Genomic DNA, 27,043 nt, shown 5'->3' on the forward strand with positions numbered 1-27,043 from the left:
CAAACTAGGGTACATTTTCTGGAATTTACACAGTCTTTAATTTATGACTGCCTATGTCATTTCTTGAGGTGCTAAAATGACAGGGCAGTACAAAACCCCCACAAATGACCCCATTTTGGAAAGTAGACACCCCAAGGAAATTGCTGAGAGGCATGTTGAGCCCATTGAATATTCATTTTTTTTGTCCCAAGTGATTAAATAATGAAAAAAAAAAAAAAAAAAAAAAAAAATTACAAAAAGTTGTCACTAAATGATATATTGCTCACACAGGCCATGGGCCTATGTGGAATTGCACCCCAAAATACATTTAGCTGCTTCTCCTGAGTATGGGGATACCACATGTGTGGGACTTTTTGGGAGCCTAGCCGCATACGGGGCCCCGAAAACCAATCACTGCCTTCAGGATTTCTAAGGGCGTACATTTTTGATTTTACTCCTCACTACCTATCACAGTTTTGAAGGCCATAAAATGCCCAGATGGCACAAACCCCCCCCAAATGACCCCATTTTGGAAAGTAGACACCCCAAGCTATTTGCTGAGAGGCATGTTGAGTCCATGGAATATTTTATATTTTGACACAAGTTGCGGGAAAGTGACAATTTATTTTTTTTTTTTTTTTTTTTTTGCACAAAGTTGTCACTAAATGATATATTGCTCACACAGGTCATGGGCATATGTGGAATTGCACCCCAAAATACATTCTGCTGCTTCTCTTGAGTACGGGGATACCACATGTGTGGGACTTTTTAGGAGCCTAGCCGCGTACGGGACCCCGAAAACCAATCACCGCCTTCAGGATTTCTAAGGGTGTACATTTTTGATTTCACTCTTCACTGCCTATCACAGTTTCGGAGGCCATGGAATGCCCAGGTGGCACAAACCCCCCCCCCAAATGACCCCATTTTGGAAAGTAGACACCCCAAGCTATTTGCTGAGAGGCATGGTGAGTATTTTGCAGCTCTCATTTGTTTTTGAAAATGAAGAAAGACAAAAAAAAAAATTTTTTTTTTCTTTTTTTAATTTTCAAAACTTTGTGACAAAAAGTGAGGTCTGCAAAATACTCACTATACCTCTCAGCAAATAGCTTGGGGTGTCTACTTTCCAAAATGGGGTCATTTGGGGGGGGTTTGTGCCACCTGGGCATTCCATGGCCTCCGAGACTGTGATAGGCAGTGAAGAGTGAAATCAAAAATTTACGCCCTTAGAAAGCCTGAAGGCGGTGCTTGGTTTTCGGGGTCCCATACGTGGCTAGGCTCCCAAAAAGTCTCACACATGTGGTATCCCCGTACTCAGGAGAAGCAACAGAATGTATTTTGGGGTGTAATTTCACATATTCCCATGGCATGTTTGAGCAATATATCATTTAGTGACAACTTTGTGCAAAAAAAAAAAAAAATAATAATAATTTGTCTCTTTCCCGCAACTTGTGTCACAATATAAAATATTCCATGGACTCGACATGCCTCTCAGCAAATAGCTTGGGGTGTCTACTTTCCAAAATGGGGTCATTTGGGGGGGTTTGAACTGTCCTGGCATTTTATGCACAACATTTAGAAGCTTATGTCACACATCACCCACTCTTCTAACCACTTGAAGACAAAGCCCTTTCTGACACTTTTTGATTACATGAAAAAATTATTTTTTTTTGCAAGAAAATTACTTTGAACCCCCACACATTATATATTTTTTTAAAGCAAATGCCCTACAGATTAAAATGGTGGGTGTTTAATTTTTTTTTTTCACACAGTATTTGCGCAGCGATTTTTCAAACGCATTTTTTGGGGAAAAAACACACTTTTTTACATTTTAATGCACTAAAACACACTATATTGCCCAAATGTTTGATGAAATAAAAAAGATGATCTTAGGCCGAGTACATGGATACCAAACATGACATGCTTTACAATTGCGCACAAACGTGCAGTGACAACAAAATAAATACATTTTTAAAAGCCTTTAAAAGCCTTTACAGGTTACCACTTTAGATTTACAGAGGAGGTCTACTGCTAAAATTACTGCCCTCGATCTGACCGTCGCGGTGATACCTCACATGCATGGTGCAATTGCTGTTTACATTTGACGCCAGACCGACGCTTGCGTTCGCCTTAGCGCGAGAGCAGGGGGGACAGGGGTGCTTTTTTTTTTTTTTTTTTTTTTTCTTTATTATTTTTTTGCTTTTTTATCTTATTTTAAAACTGTTCCTTTCATTTTTTTTTTTTTTTAATCATTTTTATTGTTATCTCAGGGAATGTAAATATCCCCTATGATAGCAATAGGTAGTGACAGGTACTCTTTTTTGAAAAAATTGGGGTCTATTAGACCCTAGATTTCTCCTCTGCCCTCAAAGCATCTGACCACACCAAGATTGGTGTGATAAAATGCTTCCCCAATTTCCCAATGGCGCTATTTACATCCGGCGAAATCTAAGTCATAAAATGCTCGTAGCTTCCAGTTTCTTAGGCCATAGAGATGTTTGGAGCCACTCTGGTCTCTGATCAGGTCTATGGTCAGCTGGCTGAATCACCGGCTGCATTCTCAGGTTCCCTGTTGAGACAGGAGAGCCAGAGAAAAACACGGAAGACGGTGGGGGGGGGGGGGGGGCATTCTCTCCCACTGCTTGTAAAAGCAGTCTAGAGGCTAATTAGCCGCTAGGATTGCTTCTACATGAAAGCCGACTGCTGGCTGAAAAGAATGATACCAAGATGATACCTAAACCTGCAAGCATCATTCTGGTATAACCACTCAAAGTCGTGAATGCTGTACCTGAAGACAAAAATATGGTTAACAATAAAGCACAGTAAACGGTAAAGTATAAAAAATTGCAGACCTGAAAAGCAAACATGATAAAACATAATAACAATAAAACATTGCAGAATAGAATACAGTAAAAAAGAGCAGAACAATAGAGAGAATAGAGAGAGAGAGAATAGAGAGAGAACAATAAAACGACAACTATTATTTTTTATTTTATATTTTTGTTTGTTTTTTTTTTTTTTTTTTTTTACACTTTTTTTGTAACTGTAACTTTTATAACTGTAACCGGTTCCAGGTTCGGGTCTCTCAAAATGCGATGGCATCTTGGGAGACCCTGTGAAAGTGTGTCCTAGTCTGTGCAATGCTGTACCCTACGCTAATACTCAACTAGTGTATGGTAGCGTTCAAAACATTCACCAATGCAAAGACCAGGATTGTCAGGACAGGAGGGACAATAATAGCGGGTGTCACGCCTATATCCGCGCTTGCTGCAGACACAACATCTTTTTTGGGGGGGTTCGTCGGGTAGGGGTACTCGGGAGGACATAAAAATGCCTCTCATGCAGCCGACTGCATTTGGTTGGGGATGTGAATGGGGGAAGTACGGGCGCTGCAGAAGTGGTGGGTTCCCAATTAGGATTGGCGAATGCAGCAGGAAGGGCACTATGGGCATGACGGGCCTGTGTTTGTCTTCTTGGTGGCAGCGGGACACTATTTGTGCTTGCCACCTCACCAGCTTGAACTGCACTTATGGGACTCGCCACGTCACCAAGTGTTACTGCAGTGCTGGTTTGACTACGACCGGGGTGTACTAGGCCGCTGGCGCTTGCCAGTTCACCAAAACGCTACCAAAAAAACTGTTAACGATCGCAGGGATCAGGCCTGACTCTGCGAACGCTGCAGTTATGCATTTAGTGTTTTGTAAGTGACAGTGATCGATCGATACTGCACTTGGGTGGGCTGGGCTGGGCCGGGCGGAGGGGTAAAACGCAGGTGCTAGCAGGTATCTGGGCTGATCCCGCTAACACTGCGTTTTTGGGAACCCTAAACTGCTGGGGACGCCAGTATAGATCTGATCGGATCAGATATTGATCAGTTCAGATACTATACCACTAAGGGAGGTGTACAGTGCGTGCGTGGGTGTTAGCGCTACTGGCACTAACCTGACGCTGCCTGGGGCTGGTGCTTGCCAGTTCACCAAAACGCTACAAAAAAAACTGTTAGCGATCGCAGGGATCAGGCCTGACTCTGCGAACGCTGCAGTTATGCGTTTAGTGTTTTGTAAGTGACAGTGATCGATCGATACTGCACTTGGGTGGGCTGGGCTGGGCCGGGCGGAGGGGTAAAACGCAGGTGCTAGCAGGTATCTGGGTTGATCCCGCTAACACTGCGTTTTTGGGAACCCTAAACTGCTGGGGACGCTAGTATAGATCTGATCGGATCAGATATTGATGCGTTCAGATACTATACCACTAAGGGAGGTGTACGGTGCGTGGGTGTTAGCGGTACTGGCACTAACCTGACGCTGCCTGGGGCTGGTGCTTGCCATTTCACCAAAATGCTACCAAAAAAACTGTTAGCGATCGCAGGGATCAGGCCTGACTCTGCGAACGCTGCAGTTATGCGTTTAGTGTTTTGTAAGGGACAGTGATCGATCGATACTGCACTTGGGTGGGCTGGGCCGAGCTGGGCGGAGGGGCAAAACGCAGGTGCTAGCAGGTATCTGGGCTGATCCCGCTAACACGGTGTTTTTGGGAACCCTAAACTGCTGGGGACGCTAGTATAGATCTGATCGGATCAGATATTGATGCGATCAGATACTATACCACTAAGGGAGGCGTATGCTGCGTGCGTGGGTGTTAGCGGTACTGACGCTAATCTGACGCTGCCTGGGGCGACGCATATCACCGCCGGACGATCAGGGGGCTAAATCTTTATTCGGTAATAAACGGCGGGTGCCCTGACACTATAAAAAATAAACAAACTAACCAGCGTCACACGTAACAGTTATACAGTGATCAGTGGTGAAAGGGTTAACTAGGGGGCAATCAAGGGGTTAAAACATTTATTAGATAGTATATGGGGGTCCCTGTCGCTATAAAACTCTGACGGCGAACCTAAATATTTACGTCCCTAACTAGCATCACCAGCGACACTAATACAGCGATCAGAAAAATGATCGCTTAGCGACACTGGTGACAGGGGGTGATCAAGGGGTTAAAACTTTATTAGGGGGGGTTAGGGGGGTACCCTAGACCTACAGGGGGCCTAACACTCACTGCCCTGACACTGTAACTGTCACAAACTGACACCAATACAGTAATCAGAAAAAAAAAAAAAAAAAAAAAAAAAAAACTGCTGGTGTCAGTTTGTGACAGGGGGGGGGGGTGATTGGGGGGGGATCGGGGGGCGATCGGGGGGGGGATCGGGGTGTTTAGTGTGCCTGGCATGTTCTACTGTGTGTAGTGTGTTGGTGCACTTACATTGCAGTCTTCTCTCCTCGGCCCGGAACGGAAAATACCGAGCCGAGGAGAGATGACATCATTTCCTCTGCCTCTGTGTACAATACAGAGGCGGGGAAATGATCCCATTGGCTGAGAGCGATCGCGAGGGGGGGGCCACGAATGGATGGCCTCCCCCTCACCTCCGATCGCCGGGGGAGATTTGCCGACCGCCGCAGGCACCGGGGGGGGGTCCGATCGGACCCCCCACCCGCGGGCAGGCAAGGACGTACATATACGTCCTTTTGCCTGCCCGTGCCGCTCTGTCGACGTATATAGTCGTGCGGCGGTCGGCAAGTGGTTAAGGGGAACTTCGCGCCAAAATAAAAAAAAAATGGGGTGGGATTCCCCAAAAAATCCACACCAGACCCTTATCCGAGCACGCAACCTGGCAGGCCGCAGGAAAAGTGTGGGGGGGGGGGGGGGCGAGAGAGCGCCCCCCTCCTGAACCGTACCAGGCCACATGCCCACAACATGGGGAGGATGTCCTCATGTTGATGGTGACAAGGGCCTCATCCCCACAACCCTTGCCCGGTGGTTGTGGGGGCTTATCGGAATCTGGAAGGTGGGGATCTGGGTGTCCCCTTTGTGGATTTTTGGGGGAACCCCACACCATTTTTTTAAAAATTTTGGCGCAGAGTTCCCCTTAAAATCCATACCAGACTTCAGGTCTGGTATGGATTTTTGGGGGGAACCCCACGCCATTTTAAAAAAAAATTTGGCGCAGAGTTCCCCTTAATATCCATACCAGACCTGAAGGGCCTGGTAATGGAATTTTGGGGGACCCCCACACATATTTTTTTTGTCAATGACTTTCAATGACTTTTATGTTTATTGTCGGGACCGACAATTCATTAATAGCCAGCACTAACGCTAGTACTTTTAAATTACTTTTTTTTCCTTTAGAAATGTCATTTTGCTCTCAGACTGTTATAAACACGGGAAACATGCGCTACTTTACAGGCATACTATAGACACCCCCCAGGTACGAAGTTTAAAGGAATATTTCACTTTTATTGTTTCACTTTAAGCATTATTAAAATCATTGCTCCCAAAAAAAACGTCCGTTTTTAAAACTTTTTTTTGCATTGATACATGTCCCCTGGGCCAGGATCCAGGTCCCCAAACACTTTTTATGACAATAACTTGCATATTAACCTTAAAATTAGCACTTTAGATTTCTCCCATAGACTTTTAAAGGGTGTTCCGCGGCTTTTCGAATTTGCCGCTAACACCCCAAATTGTTTGCTGTTCGGCGAACTGGCGAACAGCCAATGTTCAAGTTGAACTCATGTTCGACTCGAACAGATAGCCCATCCCTACTGGTCACTGGAAGTTCAACATGGCACCCCATGGCAAAGAACTCTGAAAAAAGAATTGTTGCTCTACATAAAGAGGGCCTATAAGAAGATTGCCAAGACCCTGAAACTGAGCTGCAGCACAGTGGCCAAGACCATACAGCAGTTTAACAGGACAGGTTCCACTCAGAACAGGCCTTGCCATGGTGGACCAAAGAAGTTGAGTGCACGTGCTCAGCGTCATATCCAGAGGTTGTCTTTGGGAAATAGACGTATGAGTGCTGCCAGCATTGCTACAGAGGTTGAAGGGGTCAGCCTGTCAGTGCTCAGACCATACGCCGCACACAGGAGGAAGCCTCTTCTGATTATGATGCACAAAGCCCGCAAACAGTTTGCTGAAGACAAGCAGACCAAGGACATGGATTACTGGAACCATGTCCTGTGGTCTGATGAGAACAAGATAAACTTATTTAGTTCAGATGGTGTCAAGCGTGTGTGGCGGCAACCAGGTGAGGAGTACAAATAAAAGTAAGTCTTGCCTACAGTCAAGCATGGTGGTGGGAGTGTCATGGTCTGGGGCTGCATTATTGCTGCCCCCATTCGGGAGCTACAGTTCATTGAGGGAACCATGAATGCCAACATGTAATGTGACATACTGAAGCAGAACATGATCCCCTCCCTTTGGAAGACGGGCCGCAGGGCAATATTCCAACATGATAATGACCCCTCCACCAGTCGGGGCTTTATGGCAGAGTGGCCTGACGGAAGCCTCTCCTCAGTGCAAGACACATGAAGGCCCTCATGGAGTTTGCTAAAAAACACCTGAAGGACTCCAAGATGGTGAGAAATAAGATTATCTGGTCTGATGAGACCAAGATAGAACTTTGTGGCCTTAATTCTAAGCGGTATGTGTGGAGAAAACCAGGCACTGCTCATCACCTGTCCAATACAGTCCCAACAGTGAAGCATGGTGGTGGCAGCATCATGCTGTGGGGTGTTTTTCAGCTGCAGGGACAGGACGACTGGTTGCAATCGAGGGAAAGATGAATGCGGCCAACAGGGATATCCTGGACGAAAACCTTCTCCAGAGTACTCAGGACCTCAGACTGGGCAGAGGGTTTACCTTCCAACAAGACAATGACCCTAAGCACACGGCTAAAATAATGAAGGAGTGGCTTCACAACAACTCTGTGACTGTTCTTGAATGGCCCAGCCAGAGCCCTGACCTAAACCCAATTGAGCATCTCTGGAGAGACCTAAAAATGGCTATATATAAACACAAAAGATGCAGTGCTGAAAATATGTGAAAAAGTTGTAACTGAAGAAAACTAAATGTCCAGAAATTAAACGAGATGATGTGGGATCCTCCGCTCAAAGAGGGGCTTAAACCAGAGTGCTTGTGTTTCATTACCTCCAGGAAGAGAAGAGCCCCAGGTGCTGGCTAAATGCTGATGCAAGTAGAAGAGAACGAGAAGAACTGGACAGCCACACACCGGAATGGATAAATCCATCTTTCCTGACAGACTCCATGGCAGCCTACGTGTGGGTTAACCCCGCCTCCTCTCCAATGCTATAGGACCCTCTACCCTATAAGATTGAGCTCACCTGTATAGACTGTGTTCCTTTTTTGTCCTCCTCCAATGGACCTACACACTGTTCACGTCCGGTCGGATGTTTCCAAGATTTGGCATACCATTTATGCGAAGCAGCTCAGGGCCCAGCCACAGGCAGGCGTGTAGTTTCCTAGGCACTAGATTCCCCAGTGGTGCAGTGGAGTCTGCCTCTGTATGCCTGAAGGACCGGAGCATCAACGGCTGGCAAGGTCTGCGACCCTCTTCTTCATTTTTCTTCCATGGCAGTCGCCTTTGTGTTTTCTGTGTTGTCTATAGCCACATCTATGCTTTAATTCAGCTAAACTGTGTCCCCAATTCCCTTCATGGTGGCTGGAGCGCTTTGCATTCCAGCTCGCCGCGGCGCATCCGGGTCGCGGCCGCCGCCATCGTCTGCGCATGCACAGGGCTCCTGCGAAAGCGAGGCTTGGCTTGCGTGTGCGCAGATTGGTGGTCTCCCTGGCGGCCGCGCAGGTGCAGTTCGGCTGCCTCCCCACAGCGCAGGCGCGAGGTGGGGGGGCGGTGACGTCACGGGCGGGGATTTCAAAAGCGGCTTCTAGCTCCTGCCATAATAGGATCTTCCCAGGCAGTGAGCAGAGGCAGCAGCTTTCCCCAGCCCTGGTCTGCCTTAATAGGTATTTTTTGCCTGGTGCCCTTTTTTCTTAAAGGAAAGTGCGTAATGTTGAAAAAAAAAAAGAAAAATATATATAAATATTAATATGTATATGTGTATATATACTTATATATATAAATAATAAAGGAGAAGGAATATGGGAGAATTATGTCATATATGTATTTTACATATTTTAGTGTCTATTTCATTCTTATTCCTTTTTTCCTAAAAGGAAGGGAGATATGTGAATGTTGATACAAATTCATTTTGTTTTAAAAATAAATAAATAAAATAAAATAAATAAAAAGGAAGAGAGGCAGATAAGTTCTTTTTCTTCCCTGGCTCTGAGTACATTTGGCATTTTCAGGCCTTTTTGCAGACCATCTGTTCGTGACGTTTTTGTCCAGAGGTCATGGACAAGTCACCGCCTTCATGGGGCCAGCCCTTACGCACAAGGTTTGTGCAGGTGAAGGGAGGGGTTGCGGTACAGTTGCAAGTGTGGCACTTTGTTGTCATATCTCGCCTCCAACCCCCCCCCCCCCCCCCAATTTTCTCCTTCAGTTCTTTCAGGTTGGATCCTCAGGTCGTGGTCCAGAACGACAGAGACCTTGCCAGACCACAACACAACAGCCGAGGAGACGTTCCCATTCCTCCTCCAACAAGGAGATGTTTCCATACCTCCTTTAGACAGAGGAGATGTTCCCATTCCTCCTCCCACAAGGAGACGTTCTATTCCTCCTTTAAACAGAGGAGATGTTCCATTCCTCCTCCAATAAGGAGATGTTTTCATTCCTCCTTTAATCGGAGGAGACGTTCCCATTCTTCCTCCAACAAGGAGATGTTCCATTCCTCCTTTAAACAGAGGAGACGTTCCCATTCCTCCTCCAGCAAGGAGATGTTCCATCCCTCCTTTAAACAGAGGAGACATTCCCATTCCTCCTCCCACAAGGAGATGTTCCCATACCTCCTCCAGTCACCGTACACACCGCCATGACAGCCACTCTGATCGCAGAGCCTGCTGGGGATGTGGGACACGACTCCCAGAGAGCAAGTCACCGTGTGACCTATCTTTTGCCCGGGCGACTGGAAAGCAAGAGACACAAATAAGATGGAGTCTCTTATCAAGCGTGTGATTCTTCAACCCCTAGAGGAGTGGGATGCAACATACACGTGGAGCCAGTCCACCACCCTATCTGGCTCCCTGGCTGACGAGGCCCAGGAAGAACCAGGCCTATTCCAGCCCTACGATACCTCCCCAGGCTCTTAAGTCAGTGATTTGAAAGGAGATGAATTCATCTGAGCTTTTGATTTCTCTCTGGTTTCCCCACTAGTCATAGTGGTCAAAGAAGCCCTGAAGTGGGAGGAGCCTTCCACTTCATCAGCTAAGCAAAGGAGAATAACCTGGGGAAGGAATGTTCTGACTTTCTGCTCTTAGTGGAATTGTAGGAGCAAAGTGGACAAGAAAAACTTCCATGTCAAGTAAAACCTCTAGTCTTTATCCCTTCGAAGCAGAGGGGGTGAAACATCTGGTAAATGCTCCCCTCATAGACGTAGCATTACTGCTACATTATTGCTACTGCCTGGCTAAACACGTCTCCTTTTTCCTAGAAGATACCGTATCCTTTGAGACGGGCTCAAGAGGAGAATAGTCCAAGGTCTTGTGAAAATTTACGGGTTAGCTGATATGACTTGCAAACCCGTCCTGTCCCTAGCAGCTTGTCCAAGGCGATGGAAGCTTGGACAGAAAATGTGTACTCCATTCTAAGGGGGAAAAGCTAGCCATGGGCCTGACAGTTCAGGAATTGAAGCCGGCAACGGACTTCCTGGGGGCTACGCTGTCCTGGGTTACGGCCGAGCGACCTTATGGTTACATCCTTGGTTCGCTGATTTAAGATAGGCGTCTGTTTGACTGGGAGTGACCCCAGCCCAGAAGACGCAGCATTAGACATTCATGAGAAGCACGCTCGTACAGGCCTGGCCAGGAACTTCAAAAGTAATTGATGCAGGGGGCAGACGCCCTTCTGAAAACCCACAAAGATCCAGGTATCCAGTGGTTGCGAGCCGGCTAAGTCATTTCGAGATTAGGCCTGCCCAGGCAGGTCGGGAAGGGGTTCGTGGACCATCAAGACGGTCTCATCAGGTCACGCACAGTCCTTCGGCGGCACTCCTTTCCCCGGATTCATCTCTACCCTGCTACCATGGTTAGAGGAGATATGCAAATGTGTACGCCCTACGTGAATTCGCTGAAAACACAGGGAGCAGTGCCTGTCCCGAACGGCGAGAGTTTGGAGGGGTATTCTTCCTTCTCTCTTCCTAGCTCAGGAACGGAACGGTGCTTGGTGCCCAGTGTTAGTCCTGATTTATCTATCCAAAACGAAGAATCTGGCGACCATTCAGCAAGCTACACAACCAGGAGATTGGTTAATCTCAATAGACTTGAAGGTTTCTTATTTCCACGTTCCTGTGCAGAGGTTATTGCATATGCCTTTGGTTCCAAGCTGGCCAAGAACATCTGCAGTTTACCTGCCTCCACTTTTTGGCTGACAAGCTCTCTCCAAGTATTCTCGAAAGTCCTTCGGGCTTTGGTGGCCCTCAGCCGAACAAAGGGATACACTTGTACCACTACCTAGGCGATCTCTTGGTGTTGTCCCTAGTCAAAAAAAAAAAAAAAGCAGCTGCTGGTCCACAGGGAGCAAGTTATCTAAATATTGATAGAACTCGGGCGGTTCCTAAACCAAGAGGAAAGCCAGCCAGAACCAGTCCAGCGCTTGGTATACTTAGGGGCTCAGTTCATCAATGATGGAGAACACCATCTCTCTTCCAGTAGAGAAGATTCCAGTCGTCCTTGGGAGAATCTGTCTGTCTCTGAGCTCCGCACGCCGGAAGGCTTCAGTGCTTGAAAATTATAGGTACGGTGGTTTCTACGATCCCCATGGTCGAATGGGCCCTATGGATGGTACGCTCTTTTTAGTCAGGGCCTCTTCAACAATGGAATTCAGGAGACGTCAATCAGTTGACTCATATGACATCATTGATGAAGAACAGCCTCTTCTGGTGAGGCAAAATTCTATCAAGTACCACTCCATCGCTCCGGTCTCCTGAAGTCACGGTCACAGCCGATGCCAACAGGGCTGGTGGGGGGCCCTCTGCAGGGTGGAACTTGCACAAGCCAAGTGGGATGCCCATCTTTTCAATCTGCGCTCGAATATCCTGGACCTTCGGGCAGCTGGGTATGCCCTTCAGTCCTTCTCCTGGATGGGGAGTCAGTATTATTGAATATGGGTCTCCCACAGGAAGGGACAAAGGGATACCAGGAGCTCCATCCTGCTCCAAGAAGTCTAGTCCATCATGTCTTGGGCTTAGAAATGTCTGGCCAACGTTTCAGCAGTCTTCATTCCCAGTGTCCAGAACGTCCAGGCGGACTTCCTGTTGCGCACTCAGTTAGACAACAATGAATGGTCTCTTCATGTACAGACATCTGAGAATGATTGATTTAACTATTTTTTCCTTCATGAGCTCAAGGAAGAAGTGCTTGAATAAAGTTTATAGCTGAATATGGGCCAAGTCGGTCAGGTTCTCATCTTCGACGGACGGTTCAGGTAGAAATCCAAAAGCTCAGGATATCCTCAGCTTCCTTCATTCCAGTCTAGGTCTATCTCTATTTATCGGCTCTCCTAGAGTCTGAGCTTCAACCTTGTCGGCTTTCTCTGGTACATCATGGGCTGTTCACCCTTTAATCCAGCAGTTCTTCAGTGGGGCGTCAAGACTCGGACCACAAAGGAGACCAAGTTTTCCCAAAGGGGATCTTCCCCTTGTTCTCAACTCACTGTCTCAAATCAGTATCATGGGATCCTCCCGCTTTCCATTGAAGTCCTTTCTACTAAAGTCACCTTCCTAGTAGCCATTACCTTGGCTAAAAGGGTACCAGAAGATCGGGTAACTAGGTCACGAAGAACCTTTTCTGACATTTTTCCGGACCGGGTGGTCCTTATTCCTAGGCTCGGCTCAAATACAAAGTTCCCTCAGGGTTCCTTAAGTTTCCAGAAATCATCCTGCCTACATTCAGGACCCCGGGGTCCAATAAAATTTCATTCTCTAATCATAGGCAAAATTTCTGAAAGTATATCGGCAAGTTACTTCCTCCTTCTCACGCTCTAACTACCTGTCTGTCCCGCACTCTAGCAGTAACAGAGCGACTACGGCCTGGATTGTCCAGTTCATCCAACAGGCTTATAGAGCTAGGGGCCTGGCTCCTTTGGAGGCAGTAGTGGCATGCTCTACCAGGGGTATAGCGGCTTCATAGGCAGCAGCCCGGAACGTGGCTCCAGACGTCATCTGCAGGCGGCCTCATGGGCCTCTATTAAAACTTTAACGTCACATTATTATATTGAGCCTGCTCCGCTATCTTCTGTGAACTTTGCTTAATAAATCCTGTCTGTTGACGGGTCAAATTAAATTTATTTCTGTTCAGCATACCCACCCGTGTGGATTGGCTAGTTATTTCCCACACGTAGGCTGCCATGGAGTCTTTTAGGAAAAAGGAAAATTTATTATCAAATACTTACCGTAATTTTCCTTTCCTGATGGACTCCATGGCAGACGGAGTTCCCACCCATCGGTCAAGAGTAGGCTAGTTACGGAACACAGTCTATACAGGTGAGCTCAATCTTATAGGGTAGGGGGTCCTATAGCATTGGAGAGGAGGCGGGGTTAACCCACACGTAGGCTGCCATGGAGTCCATCAGGAAAGGAAAATTACGGTAAGTATTTGATAATTTTCCTTTTTTTTTTTTTCAAAATACAGGATCATGGGGTACACATACATGGGGTATAGCTATTTTTGTACCACCCCACAGTCGTGTTTTGTGTACCCCATGATCCTGTATTTTGAATAAAAAGACGGATTTATCCATTCCGGTGTGTGGCTGTCCAGGTCTTCTCGTTTTCTTCTACTTGAAGAAAACTAAGGCGGAGTCTCATAAGCATATCAACATGTGATCAATGGTGAAAAATTCATATGAGGCATAATCTAGTGAACAATCATAAAAAAACATATATAAAACTTAACATAAGAGTAATGCAAAAGAAAAAGTCCCATCAAAGTATTAGTCCATGAATGAGCAAGGAAAAAACACCCATCCGTGAAAATGCAAGGAAAAAATGTCTGTCCACCAATGTTTACCATCCAACCTGACAGGACTAGAGAGGATCTGCAAGGAGGAATGGCAGAGGATCCCCAAATCCAGGTGTGAAAAAACTTGTTGCATCTTTCCCAAAAAGACTCATGGCTGTATTAGATCAAAAGGGTGCTTCTAATAAATACTGAGCAAAGGGTCTAAATACTTAGGACCATGTGATATTTCAGTTTTTCTTTTTTAATAAATCTGCAAAAATGTCAACAATTATGTGTTTTTCTGTCAATATGGGGTGCTGTGTGTACATTAATGGGGAAAAAAATGAACTTAAATGATTTTAGCAAATGGCTGCAATATAACAAAGAGTGAAAAATTTAAGGGGGTCTGAATACTTTCCGTACCCACTGTATATGTCACATATTCACATTAATCTATAAGGGCTCTTGCACATGGCTGTATCTGGCCATATGGTTTTATATATAGTGAATTTACCTACCAGGGAGCCCACTGGTGCTGCTCACCGGCAACAATAGTCAATGGCTGTACACGGCTTTATGTGTGTATACTCAAGTATCTGCGTTAATGCATATATATAAGGTCATATAGCCCTGGATTAAATAGGGATCATGGGCTTTTTGTGTTATATGCAAACTGTAACTGCATGTAGCTACAGTGTGTGCCTTGTGGAAGCAGTCACTGGCTTCTGAACCTGCTTGGCATAGTCATATGACATGTGTAATGGCACATTGAATGTCATGTGCATTTGAAAGCTATTCTAGCATGCTGTCAAATTATTCAGTTGGAAGTTGTTGCACACAAATGTAGTACTTGGTAACCACTTATTAGAACTTAGAATCTGCATATGTTGTTATTATATTTAATATTCCATCACACCCATATTTGCCCTCCATCACACCCATGTACTGCAGCTCTCTAACACACCCACACATCTCCCATTGTATGCACGTGCTCCAGCATTGGCTCCACATCATTGCTCTGGACTAGCTTCTGCACAACAGTTTACTGTGCCTGTTGGCACTGTTCACCAGGGCACATGTGACATTCGGGTCGATTTACTAAAACTGGAGAGTGCAAAATCTGGTGCAGCTGTGCGTAGAAACCAATCAGTTTCTATCTTCAGCTTGTTCAATTAAGCTTTAACAAAAAAACCTGGAAACTGATTGATTATTTTTGCACAGCTGCACCAGATTTTGCACTCTCCAGTTTTAGTAAATCAACCCCATAGTAACAATGCATGAGCAGGACAGTTGTCATCACATAACAGGAATTGTCTAAACAAGAACTTTCATAGCAGGATTTTAAGGGAACATCTACGTTGCCAATCTTGAAGACTTTATAGATTTGGAGAAATAATATATTTGAAAAATGTTTTATATGATTTAATACTGTAACATATTTCTTTAATTGCTGTTCTAGCTGGAAAAGGAGCTCACATATGAGAACTATGCCCGTTGGGCCAATCCCAGTATGATGGCCAACAGCAAAGTAAAGTTGTCTTTGCCTAAATTCAAGATTGAAAGTTGTTATAACCTGAACGACACACTGAATAGCCTGGGGATTAAGAATGCTTTCAACGATGAGGCGGCTGATTTTTCTGGCATGTCAGACATTAAAGGATTATCAGTATCTCTGGCAATATGCAAAGCAACAATCGAAATAGACGAGGATGGCATTGAAACCCCAGATGTGACAAAAGAGAGATACCTGATGCCCAAAACAGAATGCATCGCCAACAGTCCTTTCATTTTTATTGTAAAACACAACAAAACTCAAAGCATCCTTCTTTGTGGCAGGTATTGTGGCCCTAGCTAAGGTTGCACATCCCCTTAAGTTCATTCTACCCAATATTTTTTTTAAAGCAGACATCTACTAAATGTATTTTTCCATTATAGATGGAGTGGGGCATAGTCTGATAATCCACTGTGTCTTTCAAACTCTGGTAGGCCATACTTGGCTTTTCAGCTGAGGATGCAGTTCTGTTTCCTAAGATGAAAGGGGTGGAGACATAGCAATCCATTTTGTGCGGTGTTCTGCTTTAATGTATTACCTTCCTATTACTAAACTGTGGTTTTACTAAAGCCACAAAAAGCCATTTTGTATACAATATTAAAATTGTAAATTAGTGCAGAACTACTTCTTCTACAAACATTAAACCCAAAGAAATTGACACGCCTAGGTTTGTGTTTATATGATAAATAAATTTGTAATTTAACTTGGTATTTTTAAATAAATTGGCATATATAATCGTTTGTGTCCATTTTTATAGATAGTTAAAGATGATAAAGGCTGTTTAAAACGAATGAGTACAATGCAACGGAAGAAAAATATACCTTCTAAAAGATCCTACTATAAACATGCATGCTGGGATGCCTATGCATTTTTATGGCTACTGAATAAAGTGGAGAAGAGCATAAGGACACCAGCTTTATAGTAAAACAGTGAAAACTTGTTAAAATAAATCCAGAGTGGCTATCACTAATTCCTCCAAGTTTGATCAATGCTTGAAGCCATTTTCTTATCTGAATCATCACCTAATCTGATTGATCAGCTTAATCAGAGGATGGTCACCTTTTGTCTGTGGCTGCCAACCTGGGGGGGTGACTTGCTTTGTTATGCATTTTGATGTGTTCAGCAGCAATTTTGAAGGAGCCAATTCAACACGCTTAAATGGATGCACTTTCCAATTAAATACTCAAATACAGCAGAAACCAAGGATTACAGCCAGATGCTTAGTAAATATCTCTGACAAGACTGTTTTAAGTAAGCATGTGTAACCGTCTTTTGGCCTCCCCTAAATAGGACTACACCTGTAGGTAAACAAGAGAATGAGAACCTTCGATAAGTGGAAGAAAATATAGGATAATAATAAAGTTAGCTGTGCCTCCACCCCAGACAGGGCCTCTGTAAACAGTAATTGACAGAAGAGGAGCTACTGCACTCAGCATATAACATTAGGATGCACACCAGTATGGAAAAAAAACAATCTTTATATAATAAAAGATTAATAATGGTACATACATTCAAGGTACAAACACGTATTATCAGCAAAGGGCCCAACAAGAGTCTTAGTGTAATTGTGCACATACTGTATATACCAGTATAAATAGTCAGGGTTTTTTTCAGACGGAATGCGGCAGAATTATCATGATGTAGCTTCTGTTTTGGTGTCAGAGACCTGAAAACAAGATTAGCGATAAAGAGGAGATCCCCCAGCCATTGTCCAACTAGCCTGGAATGCAGCTTCTCACAGGAAGAAACTGTAGTGTGGTACTAGAACTCACAGTTCATATATCCACTCTGTATCTTATTTCCTAGTAGCTTCTAATCTGTCATGCAAATGGACGTCTACCAAGTGGCCGTAGAATGCCTAACCTGGCTCTAGCCTATGCTGGTTTATAACCCCTGAGTTAAAACTAATAATATAATGACTACCAGAAGGGGACAGGGTTAACTAAAATAAAAAGAATTACATATAAACTCTATTGCCATAAACATGTTTGCTTACTAACATGCAACAAAGCTTCCACCACACATGCATATAGACTTAGTTATAGTACATGTAAGATAACAACAAGGGGGCAGACATACTTCTGTCATGAGTCGTTAGCTATATATAGGTACACCCAGAAGTTATGGGCAACAATAATAAACTATTAAACATAGGAGCACTTGCTTAATACCTCCTGCTTCTGGTCTATAGATACACTTGAAGTCACAAAAGTCTAAAGATAGCAGTGATAAAAGGGTAGATTGCAGATACAGAGATTGTAGAGGTTCCAACAATCAGCAGTGTGAAAGCAAAGTATTAAAGGGAACAAATATGAACATCTGTTTTGATGAGAAATATTGATGCCTGTAAATAGAGATTGTACTGTACAACAAATATCCCACTTTGACCTTGATTAAAATGATTGTGTTGTATATACCTTGTAAAGGTGATCATTTTAGTAAAACACCCTTATTCCTAGGTCTCCATGGCAAGAGCGTTCATAATATACCATGTTATTTTCAAACAATACATTTTTTTCAAAACTACGGCATTGTGATATACAGTATATGCTATAAGCTAAATTAACTTCTTACAAGGCCTAAGCTTAGTTAAACACCAGGTAGCCATTTGTTATTGTGATTTGCATCGTTGGGACCTTGACCAATTCTGTCTTTTTGACCTTCTGCCTCACAACTGTTAGGTGATCTATGGCCAGAATACAGTATTTCAGTGAAAGAAAAGCTGACTTTTTACCACTATTCAGAAAAAAAAATTAAACTTATGGGAAGGTTCTTTATGGTAATTTTTACATTTTTTGGGAAACCTAAAGCTTGGTACACGCTACTAGTTTTTTTTCATTCAACCCAGCAGGGTTGAACGAAAAAAAAACTGACAGCTCGGAAGGAGCCGCTGTACTAACTATGCAATGTTAGTACATCGATCTTCCCTGCAATTGTGTACTGACAGGGTGATGGCCCCCCGCCAGAACACTCCGGTCAGCCCTCTCAGCCATTATCTGAGAGGGCTGAACGGGAGCCGACCAGCAGACCTTTTTCGGTCATGCCCCTGTTGGACAGGCTGCAGTGCACGTGGCCTAAAAGTCTGCCCAACATGTGTACTAGGCTTTACTCTTGTAGAAAAGTGCATCTCTTAGATAAGGTATTTTTTCGAAATAATGTGACCATGTATTTTCCAGCTTTGTAAATAAGGAGCTATATTCATATTTAAGAAAAAAATAAATAAACAGCTGGATAGAGAGAAATCAAGGGTATAATACAATTTTAGAAAAAAATATTTTTATTATCAAAAATTTTGCAACACTTAGTTTATTGGCAAAGCTGCAGTGCTCTTTTGCTGTGCACTAGAGTCAATCTAACAGAGTGAACATGTTTATAGGATAATAGAGCAAATGGATAACCTCACCATTGTGCTGCTGATCTTTCATTGTAATGGCACAGGTTGTGGTGAGTACAAGACTTGACTACTGTACATTGCTTAATGCTCAACTCCGGTAAACTAGAAAATTATCGCTTACAGTAGGCTGCGTCTTCACTGCAAGGATTAAAATGGTTCTAAAGGTTGATTTTTTTTTTTTACCTTAATGCTTTCTCTGCATTAATGTAAAAAACCTTCTGAATGCAGTTCCCACCCCTTGCCCCTCCTGGTACTTACCTGAGCCTGATCTCGAACCAGGAATGTGCACCGTCCCCTCCTTCCTCATTCGCTCAGACACAGCAGCAGGATCCATTAGACCATTGGCCACTGCTGTCAATCTCAGCCAGTGAGGAGGGAGCCAGGGGTGGGGCCGAGCTGAGCCTGCTCTGTGTGCAGGGCTGGTGCAAGGATTTTTGACACCCTAGGCGAAATCTCATTTTGCCGCCCCCTTTGACTCCACCCCTGACTCCACACCCTTTTCCCTGCCCATGTATACCCCACCCTTTTTAATGAAGCGCCCATCATATGCAGCCCACCAGCGCCCATCAATGTAGCCTCACCAGCCCCCATCAATACAGCCTCACCAGCGCCCATCAATTGTAGCCTCACCAGTGCCCATGAAATGCAGCCTATAAGCACCCCTCAAAGCATCCTATCAATGAATGTTTGCTGGCTTCCATTCATTCAGGAGTCGGGACACAGACACAGTCCTCCGTCGCCGCTGCACCTCTGACACTATGTGCTAATGGAGCAGCGGTTGCCTGCTGATGCTGAGGCTTAGTTATTTTCTACAGAGAGAAGAGAGTAGGTACACCAGTGGCCGGGCGCCCTAGGCAGAAGGGCGCCCTAGGCGGCTGCCTAGTTTGCCTAGTGGAAGCACCGGCCCTGTCTGTGTGGACACACTGAACCGGCTTTGGAGCAAACCTGCACAAGTGCCCCCATAGCAAGTGGCTTGCTATGGTGAAGACTCGGTGTGGGGGGAGCCAGGGGCGGCGGCGGGGGACTCGAGAAGAGGAGGATTTGGACACAGAGCAGGTAATTATACCATGTTTGTTATTTAAAAAAAGGGTTTACAATCATTTTCTAGGGGAATAGAAAAGAAGATTTATGTACTGGATCCTCTATGCTGCTAGACCATTCCCTGCAGTGCCTTCTCCCCTATGCTCTGGCGGCCTGCAGTCTAAGGTCCTAATGTCATCAAAGTCCAAGGCCCTGCATTGGATGTAAAGATGTTGAAAAACAGTACACTACTGGAGCATAGGGGGGTGCCATCTGCCAGGGGAGTGGATAATCGTGTAATTATAATTGCTTTTATTCTCCTCTAAAATAACCAAGCAGTTAACCCTTGCAGTACGGGCACAACTCCAATGAAAGGGAGAATTTTCAGATTTCCCAGAGTTGGGCTTTAATTACACTGTAGTCTGCAGGGAGGTCCAGGCTTTTCAATGTACTCTGTAAAAGTTTAGCTTTGAAAAGTACAGTGGTTAAGTCTTGCATCAGCTTGCTGTGCACGATCTATATATAAAATAAAGATGAGTAATTCTATTGTCTAATACTCATTCATCTTAAATCCACTATAACATCTATAATTACAAATTTAGGGAAGATATGTTCTATTACGACTAATTATGGCTCACCCAACAAAATGGTGTTGTTATATAACATAAACAAAACTCTGTGCATGAAATACAGAATGGATGAGCTATGCATGTTAGCAGGTTCTTTAGTTTTCTTTGCACTTGGGGGCCAGCATTATGTTTACTATATTTTACTTATTCTGGTTCATTTACTGTATAGCAGCTCACAGGGGTGACCATTAACCTGCATATGTTCTCAATTAAAAACTAACTCCAGGTATATTACGACTTTAAATAGTTTGTTTGGACCAGGCAATTACAATTTACACTGGAAAAACAATAGCTGCCACCACAATTTAATGGATACACACAACATTTACAATATTTACTGTAGCAAGAAGTGTCTGTTATACTCCATGCCATTGAAACAAAAAAATTGATCGCACTCTGAGATTTCCAAAACTTGCTTGATGTACCTTTATTGTCACAAGTGTATAAGACAAACACAGGACAAACAGTTGACGCGTTTCACAAGCGATAGCTTGTTTGTTCACAACCTGGACGGTGGTGAGCTGAGGTCTGCACCTGATATCCATTTTGCACCTGAGTATTGCCTAAAGCGGTGTATTTTTCTTCGGTTCTTGCTTTGATATACTCCATGCCACGAAGACAGGAAAGTAACAGAGGTAAAATACAGCAAGGCTCTTTAAAGAAGCAGAAATTCTTTACTTTCTGATTATAGCAATTAGAGAATCAGCTAAAATATTTTAAAATATTGTTCTAATGAAAAGAAAAGAAGAAGAATAACTAAAAAAAAAAAAAAACAAAATAGACAACAAGCAACAGCATACATTAGAGCCTGCAGAATGCTCTTCTAATGGTCTTACGAGGTGGCAGTTTTATAAAGGGGCTTAAATTAAACTTGTTTGTGGCTTATAGACTCTGTAATTACTGTTTATGCAACTAAATATGCTCAACCTGGTGGTTTTAGTAAGGGGGTTATATCATGGAATGTTTCATCCCTCTATGTGGCCCTATAGATACAAGATTTTAATCTGATGGTTTGTCACAGACTTGCATTTTTTTTTTTCAGAAATAAGGATGGCACTGTGTGCAACACAACAAATCGGTGTAAATATAAGCACTTGCTGGTTTAACCATTTCTTTTTGGCATACTAATTCTTTATGGTCTGTATAACTGTAGAGCTGGCAGTTGTGTGTCTTTTGCCCACACAATTTGTGCACTTTTTTATCTCAGATAGTTGGAAAGTATGCACTCATGTCTAACCCAAATGTACACCAATTAACATTTTTGTTGAAATTCCTGAGTGAGAGTGGCTCGGCTACCTATAAAATCAACCTCTGGATAACAAGTTTAAAGTGGATGTAAACCCTCACATATATCCAGTGAAGTTTACAGCCTCAGATGATACACAGAGATGAAACAAATCTCCCTACATGTATATCTGCTGTCTTCAGCTTTATATACTGTCTAGAAAGTGCACATCATGTTAGAATTATCACTTCCTCATTCATACTTACCAACTTTCCCGAATTCCCCAGGACATTCCCTGGATTTGGACCTTTTTGCTGATTTTAGCATTTCCCGGGAAATGTCATGGGAAATTATTTTTTCCCCGATTTTTCGTGGCTCCCCGCCGCCTCCGCTAGAAGTCCACGGCCGGCGGTCTGTTTTTGACCTGTTGTGGAAAGGGGCGGGGGTGGGCGGCACCGCAGCTCAATTTTTATTGTAGCCACTGGGCCGGCTCCACCTCTTTCTTGATTGCCTCGGCCTGTTACTAATAATGTACGATAATGGCAGCGGAAACTCCGCTGCAGGCACACCTTATGTAAGGAGGGGCTCCACTGGGAACACCAGATGTAAGGAGGGGCTCCGCTGCGGACACCTGATGTATGGAGGGGCTCCACTGGGAATACCTGATGTATGGAGGGGCTCCGCTGGGGACACCTGATGTAAGGAGAGACTCTGATGGGGACTCCAGATGTAAGGAGGGGCTCCACTGGTAACACCTAATGCAAGGAGGGGCTCTGCTGGGGACACCAGATGTAAGGAGGGGCTCTGCTGGGGACACCAGATGTAATGAGGGGCTCCGCTGGGGACACCTGATGTAGGGAGGAGCTCCACTGGGGACACCAGATTTAAGGAGGGGCTCTGCTGGGGACACCAGATGTAAGGCGGGGCTCCACTGGGGACACCTGATGTAAGGAGGAGCTCCGCTGGGGACACCAGATGTAAGGAGGGGCTCCGCTGGGGACACCTGTTGTAAGGAGGGGCTCCACTGGGGGCACCAGATATAAGGAGGGGCTCCGCTGCCAGGGACACAGATCTGTAAGAAGGGCCTCTGCTTCTGGGGGCACCTGATGTAAGGACGGACTCCGCTGGGGGCACCTGATGTAAGGACGGACTCTGCTGGGGGCACCTGATGTAAGGATGGACTCTGCTGGGGGCACCTGATGTACGGACAGACTCTGCTGGGGGCACTTGATGCAAGGACGGACTCCGCTGGGGGCACCTGATGGCATCTGGTGGCAAACGACGTGGCAGGTGACACTCTCAGGAGTCCCACTGATTCTGGATTATGGTGGGTTGAGTGATTTCATTCTATATTACAATGTAATAATGTTAATAATGCGCTTCAATCACCCTGACACCACAACAACCATGGTGCTGGGATGATTGAAGTGCTAACACCAGGTATTTTTAAAGTATCTTTAGCTGCTGATTTGTTAAACTCTGGAATACACATTTCTATTGTGGTGTAGGATCTGGGCCTGATGTCCCTCCATGCCTCTTTCCTTCCTTCTCTCTCCTTCCCTCCTTCTTTCCTTCTTTCCTTTTTTCTCTCTCCCTCCCTCCTTCTTTTCCCCTTTCTTTCTCCATCTCTTATTCATCTCAGACTCTAACCACACCCCCATTTGAACCACGCCCATATAAGCCATGCTCACTATTTCCCGTAAACCACAGCCATTTTTTACCACGGCGTGCAGCACGTGCCGCATTTTTCTTTTTTTGCTATGTCACGCCTACAAACGCTTGTTCCGCCCCCTAATTATAATAAGACTCTGTCTACAGCCAAAAAAATGTCCCTATAATGTTGGCAATTATGCAGTAGCAGTGTAGTGTTGGATTACACTGGGAGACAGCTGATTGAAGGAAAGGCACACTCCACCCTCAAGATAGGCAGAGACTTTCAGAGCTGTCCTGTGAGTAGAGCAGCTTTCTGCTAATCTATTTATAGCACCCACCCTGAAAAAATTCAGGCTGTTTTTATCACATGTGTTGGAGAACTTGGCAGAAGTCATCATGCTGATAACAGAAGAATGGAGCAGAAGAAAGCCCGGGACATAGTGCTTTGAAGAGAGATAAGAAAACACTACAGATAGATGTGCCCAGCTCAAATGTCATGAATCAGGTTTACATCCACTTTAAGTTATTACAAATATTTTTGTTAATCCGAATGTCTCAAACTGTGGTACATTTAAATGACAGGCATTTAAACAGTGCTGACAATTTATACAATGCTTTACATGCTATAGACCTCAGTCCCTGCCTTCAAGGAGCTTACAGTCTGAATCCATGTCTCATATGCATACATAAACATACTAGAGCCAATTTAGATAGGAAGCAGTGAACCTACAAGCATGTCTTTGGAGTGCAGGGGGAAACTGGAGTATCAGGAGGAGACCCACACAAGCACAGAGAGAACCTGCAAACTCCTTCCAGGTAATGCCTTGGCTGGACACTTGTAAATCAATCTCTGGATAACAAGTTTACATTTTTGCAAATATTGTATCATAGCCACCCTGGCTTTATGATTATGTCAGATTTTTGCGTCTCAAAGCAGTACAATTATTTTGCATAGAAATTTGGGGTTTTATATTGTAAGGCTTGTAATTCTTAGCAATAACACACTTAAATTTGTCCAAACAAATCTAGTTGTCCAAAGAGTCTAGTAGGTATCCCGGGTATGATAAAGTTTGAAACACAAAATCATAAATTATAATATAATAAATAACTATAAATAATTATAGAAAATAATAAAATCAATTTCCCCACAATTCACTATCGCTCAATTCTGCAAGTGTTCTAATTTACTATCGCTGTTTTCTAGCTGGTCTAAAACCACCTTTGATGTAAAGGGACACTTTTTAGTTGCTTTGGACAATCTCAAGTTTCCAGTCAGAAAGAACATTATATATAATATAAAAGTGCATGCAGGGCACTGGACAAAGCACGAGGGACAAAAGGGATGTGAAATGATTTGATACAGTAATGTAATCTGTAAGATTACAGTGTACTGTATGTGTTATGAATTTTCTATTTTTTGAATTTGCCACTGGGCTCCGTCCCCGTGCGACGCTCACAGGGAACGGAGCCCGGCACACAGAGGCATCGGGCAGAGGACAGAGCCCGCAGACACAGCGGGGGGGACATCGCAGGATCCTGGGGACAAGGTAAGTACACTGCACCAGGATCCTGCAATGCAATCCTGAGTGTGGGTTACCGCTGATGGTACTGAAATTTAACCCCGAGCCACACTCGGGAAAACCGCCAGGGAGGTTAAACAATTGAAGTATATAACAAAGCAAAAAAAAAAAAACAAAGCAAAACATATTAGTGAATTTCTGCAAAGTGTGCACATTTTTCTATGATTTATCCCTTCAAACACAATGCAGGTACATAAAAATAACTTTTCATGTGTCAAAAATGTAGACCTGCTTAATGTGTTATTAAGGCTGACAGCACAGGGGATGATTTACTAAAACTGGTGCATACAGAATCTGGTGCAGCTGTGCATAGTAACCAATCAGTTTCTAGGGTGTAGCCCAGGTTCATATTGGGTCTTTTTGACATGCGATTTGACATGTCAAATCGGCAGCTATTGCCAGCAACGGCACTGTCTGAATCAGTGCGACTTTGCAGCGGTGCACCGATTCCCAAAAGTCCTTCCTGTACTACTTTTGGTGACTTTGGGGGCGATTTGAATAGACATCTGTGCATGAACTCGCACGATTGCAGTTTTGCAGCGATTGTAACGCGTGTTTCACTTTGCTAAGCGCGAAGCTTGTCGCCGGAAAGAAGCTCCTGCTCCTTTTTGGGCGACAAGCTTCGTGCGATGCAGCTTGTTGCAAGTGCCGCACGTTATAATCTGCGACAATTGCGGCAAAAGCGCACCGCATTTGAGGTTCCCTTAAAAATGAATGGCATCCAAACACATATGGTGCGTTTTGTCACTATTGCAGTGCAATTTGAAATCGTGGGCAGAATCACTGCAAGTCTGCCTGTGATCCCAAATCACCAGATGTGAACAGGGCCTAATGTATAACAAAACATGTTTGATGGTATTTTTACCAGACCAAAAGGAAGCTAATAGGAGAAGTTTATTGTTAACCGCTTGCCGACCGCCTCACGCAGATATACTGCAGCAGAAGGGCTCGTACAGGCAAAACCACGTACCTGTATGTTCCCCTTTAAGAGGCGGCCAGCGGGCGTGCGTGCGCGCCTGCGGGAAGCTCCATGAGTAAGGTCGCGGGTCCCGCGGACTCAATCGCCGCGGGGATACCCAAGATCGCCTCACGGGGAGGAAGAATTGGGAGATGCTAATGTAAACAAGCATCTTCCCGTTCTGCCTAGTGACAGTGTCACTGGATCTCTGCTCCCTGTCATCGGAGCAGAGATCAGACACATGTCACACACAGCCATGCCCCTCACAGTTAAAAACACGCCCCTAGGACACACTTAACCCCTACACTGCCACCTAGTGGTTAACCCCTTCACTGCCAGTGTCATTTACACAGGAATCAGTGCATTTGTATAGCACTGATTGTATAAATGACAATGGTCCCAAAAATGTGTCAAAAATGTCCGATGTGTCGCCATAATGTCGCAGTCATGATAAAAATCGCTGATCGCCGCCATTTAAAAAAAAAAATTATTAATAAAAATGCCATAAAACTATCCCCTATTTTGTAAACGCTATAACTTTTGCGCAAACCGATCAATAATCGCTTATTGCGATTTTTTTAATCAAAAATATGTAGAAGAATACGTATCGGCCAAAACTGAGGAAAAAATTTGTTTTTTTATATATTTTTGGGGGATATTTATTATAGCAAAAAGTAAAAAAATAATGCGTTTTTTTCAAAATTGTGATCAAATACCACCAAAAGAAAGCTCTATTTGTGGGAAAAAAAGGACGTCAATTTTGTTTGGGAGCCACGTCGCACGGCCGCGCAATTGTCAGTTAAAGCGACGCAGTGCCGAATCGCAAAAAGTGCTTTGGTCAGGAAGGGGGTAAATTCTTCCGGGGCTGAAGTGGTTAATACACGTTCAGTCTGATGTAGATTTATTTTACTATTTCAAAAATATTTTGGGCTTTTAGCAAATGTACCTATACATTAAGTGGGCAATGAACCTCCCATTTAGAGAGCCTTTTAAACTAAATGATGTGCATATACAGGTATTTGTAATAAACAGTGATACATTACATAATTATAAGAAATTACAACATGCACCTTGTCATGTAGGTCTGGGATTCAGGATGACTCATTTGTAATAACCTTTATGTAATACCTATTGTATTCAAA

At 44.2% G+C, this 27,043-nt stretch overlaps 1 protein-coding gene across 1 annotated transcript in view; it reads left to right on the forward strand.

The window, feature by feature from the left end:
* The window catches only part of LOC141144857 (serpin B5-like), an 86,604-nt gene extending 70,427 nt beyond the window's left edge, over window positions 1–16,177 (forward strand). The window contains exon 7 of the mRNA XM_073630938.1: window positions 15,350–16,177. Coding sequence (XP_073487039.1) covers window positions 15,350–15,745 — 396 coding nt within the window. The 3' untranslated portion in view covers window positions 15,746–16,177. The remainder of the gene's footprint in view (window positions 1–15,349) is intronic.
* The last annotated feature ends 10,866 nt before the right edge of the window (window positions 16,178–27,043 follow it).

This window comes from Aquarana catesbeiana, linkage group LG05, assembly GCF_042186555.1.
Source record: "Aquarana catesbeiana isolate 2022-GZ linkage group LG05, ASM4218655v1, whole genome shotgun sequence".
Lineage (NCBI taxonomy): Eukaryota > Metazoa > Chordata > Amphibia > Anura > Ranidae > Aquarana > Aquarana catesbeiana.